This window comes from Protopterus annectens, chromosome 8.part0 (genome assembly GCF_019279795.1).
Source record: "Protopterus annectens isolate FY-2018-M chromosome 8.part0, PAN1.0, whole genome shotgun sequence".
In the NCBI taxonomy this organism is placed as follows: Eukaryota; Metazoa; Chordata; order Ceratodontiformes; family Protopteridae; genus Protopterus; species Protopterus annectens.
In genome coordinates this window covers 1,969,878,363-1,969,893,181 of record NC_056741.1, presented here as the reverse complement: position 1 = coordinate 1,969,893,181, position 14,819 = coordinate 1,969,878,363, and the positions used below count along the sequence as shown (strand labels likewise).

General features: G+C 43.5%; 1 protein-coding gene across 1 annotated transcript in view; it reads left to right on the top strand.

Annotated features, from left to right (window-relative positions):
- The window catches only part of POLR2C (RNA polymerase II subunit C), a 455,631-nt gene that overhangs the window by 221,934 nt on the left and 218,878 nt on the right, over positions 1-14,819 (top strand). The window contains exon 5 of the mRNA XM_044081501.1: positions 1,764-1,892. Within this exon, the coding sequence (XP_043937436.1) occupies positions 1,764-1,892 (129 nt within the window). The remainder of the gene's footprint in view (positions 1-1,763; positions 1,893-14,819) is intronic.

Below are 14,819 nucleotides of genomic sequence, written 5' to 3'. Positions count from 1 at the left end.
GTTTTGGTATCCAACTTTAAAAAACCTATGCCTGGAGCCCCCTTGGGTTTTACCTCCGTCTCCGAACCTTCTGTCCCAGCATCAGGGTCAGGTACTACACTCTCATGCCAGAACTCTCAGCCTGGTGGCCTGGTTAATCCAGGGCCTTTGATTTCTTCTTTACTGCCCAAGCAGATTATGGATGTCATTTTAGAAGCCAGACGTCCTAGCACTAGAAATTCTTATGCAGGAAAATGGAAAAGATTTTGTTCCTGGATGCAGGCTCAGGATTCTGATCCTCTTCTTCCTAACATTACTTTAATTTTACTTTACTTGACAGATCTTTTACATAAGGGTCTCTCTTTCTCTTCCATTAAGATACATGCCTCTGCTATTTCTGCTCATTATAATACAGACCCTCCCATCTTTTCCCACCAGCTCATGAGACAGTTTCTCAGTGGAGCTAAGAACTTAAGACCTCCTAGATCTCCTCCCATTCCTGCTTGGGATCTCAACTATGTTTTGGAAAAACTAACCTTGCCTCCTTTTGAGCCTGCTGCCTCTTCTAACATCAAGTTTTTATCTTGGAAGACAGCTATCCTGTTGGCCCTAACCTCTGCCAGGAGAGGTTCAGAGTTACAAGCTCTTATGGCTGTGGAACCTTGTATTATTTTTCATCAAGACAGGGTATCTTTAAGAACTAATCCTACCTTCATGCCTAAGGTGGTTTCCAAAGTGGCTTTAAATCAAACTATCCACTTGCCAACCTTTTTCCCCACTCCTCAAAATAAAGGGGAAAGGATCTTGCATTCCTTGGATGTACACAAACAACTACGTTTTTACCTGAACAGAACCAAGGACATCAGAAAATCAGAACAATTGTTTGTTTCTTATGCTTCAAGTTCCCAAGGTAAAGCCATTTCAAAACAGACCATTTCTAAATGGATTGCTCATGGAATCAGATTTTGTTATTCTCACCATGGAAAGCAAATCCCAGGGAGTATACGGACTCATTCCACCAGAGCTGCTGCCACTTCTGCGGCCTTCCTCAGGGGAGTTTCTACCAAGGACATTTTGGAAGCTGCAACTTGGAGTTCAGTGCATACTTTTTCTAAGCACTACAATCTACCTCTCTACTCTAAGTCTAGGGCAGGCTTTGCCTCTGCAGTCTTGCAGGGCCTTTTAGCCGCCCCTTCCTCTTTATGACCACCTCCCTTTCTTTCAGCTTTGGGATTCTACCCTACAGTCATGACTGCAACAGTGAAACACGATGAACATAGTATAGTTGCGTACACCTACCATAAATGTAGATGTTCGAGTGTCTTCACTGTTGCAGTCTGGGTTTCCCTCCCTCCTGTCCCCTCTTATTTTTACTTTTGTGTATTTCCTTTTTTTCACCATTCTTCTGAGGTGTATTTGCAAAGGTTATGGGACCTTTTTCATTTTGGGACTCCTGACATCTGGGGCAAGAAAAACTGGAGAAGATTGCGTTGGCTGTCAGCTTTATACTCCTGGCGCTCTGACGTCAGGGAGCATGGTTGAACAGTCGACGCCGGACCCAGACTTTGGGATTCTGGCCGACCGAGGGCTGCCTGCCGGCAGGGGAGAACCCTACAGTCATGACTGCAACAGTGAAGACACTCGAACATCTACATTTATGGTAGGTGTACACAACTGTACTTTATGCTAAGAGCAAATTTATTGCATTCTGCTTATTTGTATATAAAACAACAAACTAAAAGCTATTTTTCAGTTGTTCAGTATTTAATCTTGTTCTCCTTCAGGACTGTACATGTGATGAGTTCTGCCCAGAATGTTCAATAGAGTTCAACCTGGATGTGAAGTGCAATGAAGATCAAACACGCCATGTCACATCTCGTGATCTAATCTCCAATAATCCAAGAGTTATCCCGGTTAGTAACTACTCATTTAATTCAATTTTGTTTTGTTTTATTTGCATTTGTTAACAATTGGAGTGGGCTAGTAACAGAATCCTTATAGACCTTGACCTGGGCTTTAGGCAGCATATAAGAATTAAGAATTAAATAGTAATAACGTACAGATGATGCTCTAGGAACTGTATATACAAATACCAATGAATAAATGCCAGAAAACTGTAGTTTATGCAAAGCTGAAGCTTGTAGAAAACCTGCATGAGTACCAAAATAATTAAAACAGTTATGGCTCTGAAATAGCCAAAAGAGAAATATTTGTAAGAAGCAACAGATAGAGGTGAAGCAGTCTTTCATAGGAATAGTTTAACAAAAAGCAGCATTTTTTTGTATTAATAGTGGGAATAATTAGAGAGGGTAACTGAGAAACAATAAAAAGGAGAGGATAGAAAGAAATTACTAGGGGAGAAACATATGAATTGGGAGGAGGAAATTGGTATGAGAAGCAAGTTTCAAAAGTGTTGACTGGGGAGTTTGCAGATGTCAGCAATAAGAGTTTCAGACAGCTGAGACAAGCCTTTTTGATGGATTTTGAGAGTGGTGGTCTTTGCAAGATAATAGAACCAAGGAAGAATGGTTGAAGGGGTTGTTAGAGCGACTTACAGTAAGTTGGCAGGTGAGAGTTGGGGAAAAATGTAGGTATTTTGGGATGGTGCTATAAAGAGAAAGACACCACATTCTGTAGTGGTGAGTGATATGAGAATGTGTCGGGTAACTGAAAGTAGTTTTAAGTGAATGTGAAATGAGCAAAGTTAGTTCTCTGAAACTACATTCATCCACAGTGGAGTTTGCGTCTTTCTAAATTTTTGTTCAACCTTGAAGTTGGAATATATAATTTGGTTTGGGGGAGGGGTAGGGGGCTTGCCTTTCTTCAAAAGAAATCTTTCCCTGGATGTTAGCTAAATGTAGTTTTGGCAAACATCTTTTAAATTCTTACATTCACTGAAACTACTTTTGGCGGGTCAACAGGAATCCGTGATTTTGGAGGAAGAGAGAAGTAGACTGATGGGTCCTTTTGTCAGAGAGGTTGATGGGCCTGCAAACTTTTGATCTGATGTTGTTAATCTTCATTCCATTCATCACTGATGGGTTTTGGGTCCGTCCTCGGAACCGAGTTGGCCTTGTACCAAGCTCGTGCCAGCCAAAAACTCTCCAGCTAAGCTTTTACCCACAACCTCCTTCTCCCTGTTACCTCAGATCTCATTTGCCGCGTAGCCATAAAGCCACGTTCAAGCCAGCTCTCCAATAACTCTCTGATATTTTGATATTTCTGAATAGATTAGTGTTTTTGGAAAGTGTTACTTCATATATTTTGCTCTACCTGATTATCGCCAAGTCTCTTTCCTACTTTTCCAACTTTCCTATCAACTACCTGTTGGTAATCTTTGTACTATTGCTGGTACATTCCCTTCTCTCTACCTGCTGTGGTAATCTTCCTATACCATTGTTGGTATTTTTCTTCTGTGTTTCTAACTAAGCTGTGGTTGTGGTATTGTTTCTGTTGTTGTAATCTTTTTTCTGGTACTTTATTTATGTTGGTGTATCATGTCTGAAAAAAGGGCACTTCAGGCTTCAAACAATGGCTGAAGTGTGGGAGAAAAATGCCGAATAGTGACACTCACGATGACCGTGTTTATTGTTTGGGAGTGCCTCATCTCTCTGTACAACCACCTTGCTCTATTTGTCAGGGTTTTAGTTCTCGTACCTTGAATGACCCTAAGAATAAACTGATTTTAAAGGGCCTTCTTAAATCGCCTTTTTCAGAGGCTCTCTCTGTGTCGGAGGGTTCACCACCTCCTAGAAAAGAGAGAGAGAGAGGCCACATTCCGTTCTCTCCTCACCCTCTGGTGAGAAGGAAAGACCACCTAAACCATAACTTCCTGCTCTGGCCCAGAAGTCTTCGTCCACAGCACCGGTTTTGGTACCGTCTGTCAGTTGCATCGGCACCGACTTCTTTGGCGCCGTCAATGTCTGTGGCACTGACTATGGCTGAAACCAAGATTTTGATCTCAACCCCGATTATGGCTCTGAGCCTTTTCATGGTTCCACTAGCTCAGATGGGCACTACTGCCACTATCGTAATTGGAGACGGTGGTGCCATTAGATGTGCAAGCACAGACCTGATATTCCCCATCTGTGGACCCCTTCTTGGGACAGGCTTATAGTCCCTTCTTAGTGCATCCAGAGTCCCTTTCCGGGATATCCACTAGATCCACCAGGAGCCTCTCCGAACTCTGTGTGGTGCACCTTGTGAACCAGGTGCTGACAGCCAGGGGGATCCCGCTTTTGATTCAAAAACCTAATCCCTTCTAGGACTTGGGATTTCTGCTTCACGAACTCCATCTTACTCTCCTCCTTTGTCCTCCTTGCAGGTTTCAAAGCCCCCTGCACTGATGCCCCTCTCTGCACCCTCTGCTTCAGTGCCGATAGCATCTTACTGTCCTCCTTCATTCTCCTTGCAGGTTTTGAAAGCCCCCCTGCACCGACGCCCCTCTCAGCACCCTCTGCTTCAGTGCCGATAGTGGATCTCACTTTGGCCCTGGAGCCGACCCTTTGGCCTTCGGTTCCGTTGGAACCAGGTCTTCCTCAGTCCCGGGATTGGACTACAGGCTCCTCGGATCAGAGTTCAGCGCTGACCCTTTCTACGTTGTCGTCCGTGGTGCCAGGAGCCCTGTTGGTACAGATCCAGCTTGAGTTTCCATTCCTGGGAGCAGGCTCAATGGAGCGGGGTGTGACCCCGGTTCCGAAGTTGTCTTTCTTGGTTCCGGGCTCCCATCCCTCTTCGGGCAGCCCTGCCTTCCAGGCGATGGAGAGGGCACTGGCCTCTGTAGGCAAGCATTCGACGTCGGAAACTCCATGTCCTCCCCCTGAGCTGCAGCTGTTGCAGGCCACCGTCCCGGATCGAGCGGGAGCTGCAGGAGACCTTATTGCAGGGTGCCCTGTCCTCCAGGTCCTCCTCAGAAGCTCCCACTGAGGAAGTTCCTGGACCACCGTCCCGGATCGAGCGGGAGCTGCAGGAGACCTTATTGCAGGGTGCCCTGTCCTCCAGGTCCTCCTCAGAAGCTCCCACTGAGGAAGTTCCTGGAAAGAAGTCAAGCAATAGGAAGCACTTGGACTCCCTTTAGGAGTCCCTCACTGAGGATACAGATTATGATGAAGGTGAAGGGTCCCCATGATCACCCCCCTGAAGATGTCTCCTTTGGAGACCATCCTTGAGATCTTGAAACAGAGGGGTGATTGGAACCCCAAAAACCCTTCCTCTAAGGAATCCATTTTTCTACAGGCTTTCCGTGCTCAGCCATCTACCTCCTGGCTGAACCCACCTGCAGACGAATTAGTTCAGCTTGTGGTGCAGTGCGCCTGGAAGAACCATGATGCTGTTGAAGCAATCTCCAGGAGACCAGACAAGATCCTCTCTCCCTCTGAAGAAAATCCACACTTGTCAAAAGGTTTACCAGTAGATGCTATGGTAGTGGCGGCAGCCACCAAGAAAGAGCTTGCTGAGGAGAGCGATACTGTTCACCCGCCTAACAGGGAGTCCTGAGCGGTGGACAGACTGTTGAAGTGAGTATTTGCTTCATTGACCTTTGCAATTCAGTTTTTGAACTACCTGGCACATTTCAGCAGACTCCAGAGAGACCTTCTCTCCGAGCTCTCTGGTACTTTATCAGGACAGGTGTCTGATGAGGTTAATGACAAGATAGCCTCACAGCTAGCGACCCTGGAATCAATTTCTAATTAGTCCATGAGGTTAATTTCACATGCAACCGAAGGGGTGGCTAGAGCTGCGGGTTCAGGTGTAGTTATGAGATGTCATGCCTGGATGCGCCTGTGTGACTTCATGGATCCTTTTAAGTCTTCCTTCCTTAACGTTCCAATGGAAGCATCTTCCTGTTTGGCCCTGAAGTGAAGAACACGTTAGCCAGGTATGAGTAGGACGGTAAGACTCTGTCTGCAGTTGGTGTATGTTTCTCCACTCCTCAGTGTCATTTCTCCAGGAACCAGAGAAGTGGGAAATTGTGGCACAAAATGTCTCTGGGCCCATGACACATGTGGTGAGTTCACCCCCAGAAGCAGAGGGGGCAGTTCTTCCGAAAAGCACCCCTACAGAGGCAGAGGGGGGTCCACATAATCAGGGTTCCAGCGATTCTTTCTCTGGACAGCCCTGTCAGCGCTCCTGAAGAGTGGCCAGATTGCTTTCCTCTGGAAGCAGTCAGGGGACATCTTTCTCTGCATCCCAATGCCTGGCTATCAATTACCAGTGATTCCTGGGTGCAGAAGATGATCAGATATTACCAAATCCCAATCCCATTCGACTCCTATCCAAAACCACCAAATGAATCCCAGACATTCCACCCAGTCTAAGGGAAGAAGCAGCTCTACAAATAGAAAAGCTGTACAAGAGTCATCCAGAAAGTCCCGCCAGACCAGATCGGATCCGGATTTTACTCAAGGTTCTTTTTGGTGCCAAAAAAGGCAGGGGATTGGAGACCAGTTTCGGATCTCAGCTGTTTAAACAAGTTTGTCAGCCAGACAAAATTCCGGATGGTCATGGTTCAGCCCATCTCCCTTTTCTGGAGGAAGGCGATTGGATGTGCTCAATAGAGCATCAGGATGTCTATTGCCACATCAAGATAGACAAATGTTCCAGAAGGTTCCTTCACTTCCAGCTGGGAGCCAATCATTATCATTTCTGTGCCCTGCCCTTCGGACTCTCTACAGCCCCCAGAGTGTTCACCAAATGCATGGCAACAGTGACAGCTCACTTGAAACTACAAAGATTCTGGGTGTTTCCATATATGGACAATTGGCTACTCACTGCTCCCACAAGGTGCGTTTACTGGTAACAGCCTTGCACTACACTCTCTCTTTGGAAAATCACCTAGGAATCTCTGTAAACTGGGAGAAGTCCAATCTAACTCCAACCCAAACCTTGGAATTTATAGGGGTAACATTCAATACCCGCTATTGCTTAATCTCTCCCAGATCACAAGCTTGAAAGACTAAGGATCCAGCTCTGAGTGATACTCTGCCGCGACTTGGTTCCAGCTCGACAGATCATCTATGTGTATATATATATATATATGTATATATGTATATATATATATATATATATATATATATATATATGTATATATATATATATATATATATATATATATACATAGATATATAGATATATATAGATATATATATATATAATATATATCTCTAGCAAGGCTTCACATGAGACTCTTACAGTGGCTTCTGTTAACCCAATGAATGGTATCCGATCCGCCACCCATTGTCCTTCCACATTCGGGTTACAAATCGATGCAAACTTTATCTTTCTTGGTGGTTGAAACCAGAGATAGAACTTTGGAGCCGATCCTTCCACCACCCACCCCAGCCCAGCACCATTGTGACCACGGACGCTTCCCTGATAGGGGGGGGGGCATTTCAGGGAATGACCGTCCAAGGCACATAGTCCGATTTAGAGGCCAATCTGCATATAAATGTTCTAGAACTGAGGGCAGTGCTTTTGGCGTTGCAAGCATTTCAGTCTGCTCTTCCTTTGGGTACAATTGCTATTCAATCGGACAACATGTCAGTAGTTTGGTATATCAAAAAACAAGGAGGAACCAAGTCATACCCCCTATGTCGAAAGGCCGCGAGAGTTTGGCAATGGGTGATAGCTTCCAACCGCTTTCTGATAGCAACACATATCCCGGGGAATTCCAAAGTGATCGCAGACAAATTGAGCAGATGTATTCTCCTGCCTCACAAGTGGTCCCTCAACCCCAACTTAGCAGCAAAGATTTTCAGCCATTGGGGCCAGCTTTGCTGCGACCTATTCGCCTCCCCGTCCAAAGACAAATGCTGCAACTACTTCGCTCTAATTCCCCTGCAGGGGGAGTCCCTAAGGGACGCTCTTATCCACGATTGGCCCACGGGACTGCTTTATGCTTATCCTCCCATTCCTCTGATTCCTCTAGTTCTGAAGAAAGCTCTTCGGTTGAAAAGCAGAATGATCCTCCATAGCACCATTTTGGCCCTGACAGGTATGATTCCCCTTTCTCTGGCCTCATCTGCTTTGCAGACCGTGGACCTTGGATCCAACTCCAGATCTGATTTCTCACCCCCAAGGGTTGAGCCACCCGAACTTGACCAGTCTCAAGCTCACAGCTTGGCTTCTCCACTTTCGATGATTGCCAGGCATTGTAATCTTCTCCACTACGTGACATTATTCTGGCTTCGCATAAAACGTCCACCAGAAAACTTTATGCTGACAAATGGAAAAGATTTTCTATTTGGTCTAGACAGAGAAAACTAGATCCATTTTCTGCACCAATCTCTGCTGTACTCCAGTACTTATTTAACTTCTTTGAGGAGGGTGCCACAGCATCAACTATTCGAGTTCATTTAGCTGCCATTTCTAATTTTCATAATGGTTTTGGTGACTCCTCTTTAATTTGTTATTGTCTCAGCAAAACATTTTTGAAAGGAGTTTGTCATTCCAGACCTCCAATTAAGCAGCCCGAAGAACCCTGGAGTCTCACACTTGTCTTACAGTCTTTGACATAGCCTCCTTTTGAGCTAGCAGCCACATGTGACATCATGTTTCTATCTTGGAAATCTCTTTCTGGTGGCTATTACTTCGGCCAGATGCATTTCAAGCTCCATGCTCTTTCTAGCAAGCATCCTTATTTGATTTTCCATAAGGACACAGTATCACTACGGACCAACCATTCCTTCCTGCCCAAAGTAATCTCTGAGCTCTCTATTAATCAAACTATTGATTTGCCAGTCTTTTTTCCTAATTTTGCGAACAAGGGAGAGTATTTACATTTACTGGATGTCCACAGACAATTGAGATTTACTTGAACAGAACAAAAACAATCTGAAAATCAGACCAGTTATTTATATCTTTTTATGGTCCAAAAATGGGAAAGTCAGTCTCTAAAGTGACCCTATCCAAATGGCTGACAGATTGTATAATTTTCATTTATAACCAAGAAAGAAAGTCTGTTCCACCAGACATCAGAGCTCACTCCACCAGATCAGTGGCAACTTCTGTGGCGTTCCACTGTAGAGCCTCGATGGACATCTATGAAGCAGCTACGTGGGCTTCTCCCCCATACCTTTATCACTCATTACAAGTTGGATCTGGTCTCCAGGGGAAGAGCAGTCTTTTGGTTCAGTGGTGCTCAGGAATGTTCTTCCATAGGCCACCCATGTGATATAAGGTAGCTGGGGGCTCTGTCCCATCAGTGATGAATGGAATGAAGATTAACAACATCAGATAAAGAAGTTATGTCTTATCATAATGTTCCATCTATGTTGTTGATCTTCATCCATTCATCACGTCCCACTCTCTTTCCCCCTCCTAGAGGCTCCTGGGAGATACTTTGGGTCCATTTCCTGGATTAAGGTTTGTGCTCTGAGACAGCCTCTGCTTTACTTATTAGGGCAAACTCGATCTGAGGCAACAGGGAGAAGGGGATTATGGGTAAAAGCTTTGCTCGAGAGTTTTTGGCTGGCGCGAGCTTGGTATAAGGCTGACTGTTCCGAGGACTAAACCAAAACCCATCAGTGATGAACAGATGAAGCTCAACAACACAGATGGAATGTTATGGTAAGACGTAACTCCTTTTTTTCAGCATTTTATAAGGTAATGTGCAAGTTCGAGAGATGAGGGTGAGGTGGTAATTCTAGGATGGGTACCGCATGAAGACTGGTGTTGTCCTCCTCTTCATACCCGTTTTCCCCATTTTCTGTATGGGGTCATTGTATCGGGTAATGTCACCATCACTCTATTCAGTGTCCCTCTCCTAACTTCGACAGTCCTGCCTGATTGTCGCAAGTCTCTCTCACAGTCCATCCATCTTTTTGCTAAACACCCTTGTTTCCTCCTGTTTTCTTCCTGCCTCTCCCAAATTTTTCTTACCAGATCATCTTCTGCTTACCTGCACATGTGCCTCAGCTGCTGTAATTTGTTCTGTTTTACTTTCTCTGCAATTGGGAAATACTTTGGCTTATGGTCTGATGTCCTACTTTCTTTATCTGTCTCTATGTGCATCTTATCACCCATTTCAGGCACTTCATTTCCATCACCTCTAGCTTCCTTAACTGCTCTTCCTTCACTGCTTAGGTTTTTGTACCATACAGTAGTACTGGTCACAGCACCATTTTATACATCTTTTCATCATCTTTGACATTCTTCTGTTACATACCACTGACACTGTCAGTTTGCTGCAGCCCCTCTGATATTAGCTTTGACCTCTGCATTCAGATGTACCTTCTGCTCAACCTGCCCTCCCAGATAATTAATCTTTTCCATTATGTCTAAGTTTTTTGCTTTGGATTCCTCCATTTGCTATGACATCTGTGTTGTCTGTACTACTTGGGGTATTAAGGCATAAATAGTCTTGTGACTCGTGGTCTTGTATTTCCTTTGAGTGAAATAATTGGGATAGTATTTAAAGTGTTCGGGTGAAGGTGGCTAGCACGTTTGCTAGTGAATCCACAGGTGACCCCTTTTTCTTCATTGCTGGTGGATGAGAAGCTGTGGGTTTTAGTCCCACACCATAGGTTCATAATACTGCGGTGGTGGTGCTGCGGGAGCATTGTCGCCTCACAGTAAGACGTTGTCCTGTTCGATTCTCCGCTAAAGCGTCTTCTGTGTGGAGACATGTGTGAATGGGCGTACCTTCATTGAAGGTTGTGCATCAGGGATGGCAACTCGGCACATAAAAATCTACTGCCAATCATTAGCAGACCGGAGTTCCGCTGTGGCGACCCCTAATCGGGAAAAGCCTAAAGACACAACAACAACCATAGGTTCATAGGTTGGTACTAGGCTATCTGCCCTAGGGCCTATACAAGCCTAGCCATAACAATTCCCTGGCTATTTCTTCCCACACTATTTACTTCCCTGGACCCTTGTCAAGCAGGGTGACTGACGTGATCCCTGGGGTGAATTTCCTTTCTCCCATCCAATCATCAAGGCTCCTTTTGAAGAGGGCCACAGAGGCGCTCTGCTTGACCAGCTGCTTGGATTTATTTTCCAGTGCTGACATTCCATTGCAGAATATGGGAGTAATGCACTTCTGAGTGTACCATCCTTTTGGATGAGATGATGATCCTTGGCTTGATCTTGCTGAATAGATGGTTGCTTCGCTGAGTAGTAAAGGTCCCGCAGCACTTGTTGAAGAGTAGAGATTCTTTATATTTACTTTGTATTTATACCAAACAAAATATTTATGTAGTTCTAAGATTTTTTGCCACTGGCAAAGTTATATTTACACTTTTTCTCACATTCTGCTTTTTGTTTATATAACAATTTATTACATACTTTCATTTCATAAACAAATTTATTACCAATATCTCCTTCATTTGTCTTAACTAATTTGAACAAAATTCGTCTAAAACAGTTTGCTATTCAATTCTAAAGAGTATCTAATTTAAAAGGAATTATACAAAATACAAGGCTGTTAGACCAGAGACCAAGTGTGCCTTTCCAATAAACACATTTAGGGTCTACCAACCTTAGTAAGAAGGGCAACACCTGTATTCCTGGAGTATATTTTAGGGTACCCATCCAATTGTCTGAGCTATATTTGAAGGCAAACAGGAAATCTCACTGCTTGACAGCAAGGGGGAGGTACTGGGTAATGCACCTGTCATTGTTTAATTTTTATTCTCTGTATATTCATATATATATTTTAATTATCCTTTGACTAGAATAGTCCCACTAGGCTGGTGACCTTTTTCAGGGGAGAAATTCTTCTAGTGTATGCTGTACTGTTTGACACACCAAAAAAATGGAGGCCATTGATAATGGGATCACCAAGGTCATGGAAAGCCAAAGCGTAGGTATCATGTGAAGTCTGTCTCTTACATTGGATTCAAGGAGAGTAACTCTAGCCTTTCTGATAGCTAAGATTTCTGAGGCTTGAGATTTTTTTTTTTTTTGTGTGTGTCAGTAACCTCTGCACTTTTTGGAATTTTACTGTTTGTTAGATATATGCTAAAGGATGCATTATATTCTATAATGGTCCTAACCTACAGGAGGAGCAATAACTTGCTTGACTTTGGAAGAGATGCCATTGGCGATTGAAATTATATACAAGTATTTCCGGACTACGGTCACAAAATGGTGATAAAGGCAAGGCAGCAATATAAAAAAGTGCTTTGTTCTCTGACATTCATTGAAAAGTGGGGTGTCAGTGATGCAGTAGGTGATTTCTTAGCACTTAGTCTGAGCCCTTTCTCTGAGCACCTTGTTGACTCATGATAGTTCTACCTGAAGGGAATTTGTCATTTGCTGATTTGAAAACTACTCCCAACTTGCAGTCTTCGGCAAGCTTAGCCAGTTATCCGTGTCAGTGCAGAGAAAAAAAATGCCAAAAAGAGGGAGGGGGCAATACTTACCCTTTGGGAATGTTAGTGGTCACCTTTTCTTTAACTGAGGAGGCATCAACAATACTACCAACATGTGTTCTGTCATTGCGCCAGTTTGCTGTCCGCTTTACCACATTTAGGGATCTAGGTTTAAGGTTATTAGCTTGTTAACATACCGTAGAATGGGATTGTAATCTAATGCATTTGCTAAAACTAGGTATGCAGTGGTAAAAGTATGACCATTATCCCATGGGCTGTGTGACCTTTTCAAAAAAGCTCACAGGGATGAGGAGGCATGTCTTTAATAAATCTAAATTGCTGTTAAGACGTGCCTGATTAAATTCTTAGTGTCCTGGTTTATAAAGGTCAGTGATGTGTTCCAAGGCATTGCAGACCAGACTATTAAGTCTAATGGGCCTGCAGTTGCTTGGGTCATTGTTGGGGCCACCCTTATGAAGGGGCATCACCATCACAGTATGCTGTTGATCAGGAACATACCCTGCATCAAGGTTAAAGTGTTTACCTTAAAGATATAAGGTGCAGTGTTTGATTCTCATATGGGGTAAGTGGTTAGGCTTAAAATGTCCCACAAGGGCAGTTAGCTTAATACTAATCTTTGCCATAGATAATTTGAGAGGACCCACACATAGGATAAAGCATTTAGGACGTTGTACCTGTCCTTTAGTAGTACAGTGGACAGTTCTGAGGTAAATTTTCTGTTTCCCATCTATAGATCTGCATTGCACTTGAAAATGAACAAGAATGAACTGTTATATGTGGATGGGGGAGTCTCTTCAGTAGTGGGGGTATTATCTACAAAATATACCTGTACCTCCAAACCGTTATGTTGATGTTACAGAAGAGTTTTAGATCCCTAGACCAAGTATTTCTGATGCCATTTGCTTTCTGATGTTCATTAAATTCATCAGTAATGGGTTGGATGATTTGCCAGGCGCATGTCACTTCTTAGCAGTCTGTAGGATACTGAGTATAGTAGCAAGACTTTAAATTGGTCCATGTAGGACATGATGTTTAGGCCTTGTATCCTTTTAGTAAGGTATCTCTGTGGGTGTTCCAGTTGCATCTATCTGGACAGATACATGCCAAAGGGGACATTATATTCAATGACTGGCCTAATGAGGGCCAAAGACAAACTGGGATATTGGGGCCTATTGAAATAGTTTTGGTCTTGGGCAGCACATTAAGGATATGGTCCTTGGAGATGCTTTATTTTTTTTTTGGGGGGGGGGGGGCATGTTTGTTTCACATGAGGAAGATAAGTTTGTTGCAAATTTGTCTTGAAGATGCCAGCCAGTATGTTGGCAAGGACTTTAAAATTTGAATAGAAAGTGCCGTTATAGATAACTTCTGAGAAGTGATGTGAATTATTCCTTAGTTTACTATGATTGCTGAAGAAGGACTTAAAGCCTAAGGATAATAGCTATCCTTAGTTTCTTGAGGAGGCATTTTATATTCTCATGGTGATGAGAGATTCAGCTTTATAAGGTAATCTAAGCAGGTTCAACCTTCTGTCATAAAGTTTATACTTGCTGACCACTGGGGCTTGTTAAAGGTGCCACTGTATTTAGTCTTTGAGAACAACCCTGTCAGTGTCGTTATCTAAATGAGCATAAAGATCCTTGCCATATGTGGCAGCGTATCCCAGTTGTATTTTGCAGTTAGCATGTGAGAATTTTATGATTTCTATTTACAATTGTAAAATGTTAGCTTTTTGAAAGGGGGGTGATGCTGGTAACATTGGGAGAAGTTCTGAGAGTTAGGATAAGCAGTTAATGAGCAGACTTAACTGACGGATCAACCGGGCAGGTTGGATCAGAGTTTGAGAAATGGGTCTTTGGTATTTCTGCCCTTGATTGGGTTATGGACAGCTTGATCCAGGAAATTCTCGTTCACCCAGTCTTAGAAACATTGTGCACACCTAATGTTAGAAGTATAAATACTTCAGTATATGGAAAAGTGGTTGACGTCTCAGAGGATTAGCAGTCCATCTCTATTAGGGATGATTTATAGCAATGCTAGAACTTGTAGTCATGTGGGACCATGGAAGGGACCTAAAAGTACAAGTTGAGGGTCCAACTTACCTGGTATAAGCTGGACTTCATTGAGTTCACTTGGTGGGTCATTGGGTATCGCTGTAGAAGAGATGAAATCCTTGATGAAAATTCAGACACTGGCTATTTCCAGAGGGTTTAAAGGTGTAATAGGCACAGAGGGGGTGCTGTCATTGTATTTGAACCATGTCTATGTCACTTCATAAACATGGACTTGTTCCAGATTAAGACCTCCAGACTGGGCAATTTGTTGTTGAGACACCTGGTACTGAGAAGGGCCACCTTGATGATGTCTAGTGTAGGATTTGATTTGTTAGTTATGTTGGGATGTTCATCAGATAAACTGCCTAAAAAACAGCACTGTGTGGAGACAGTAAAGGCTTTGGCCAGTACAGAAAGACCTTGAACGAGAGGTGTGTAGACATTTGCCAAG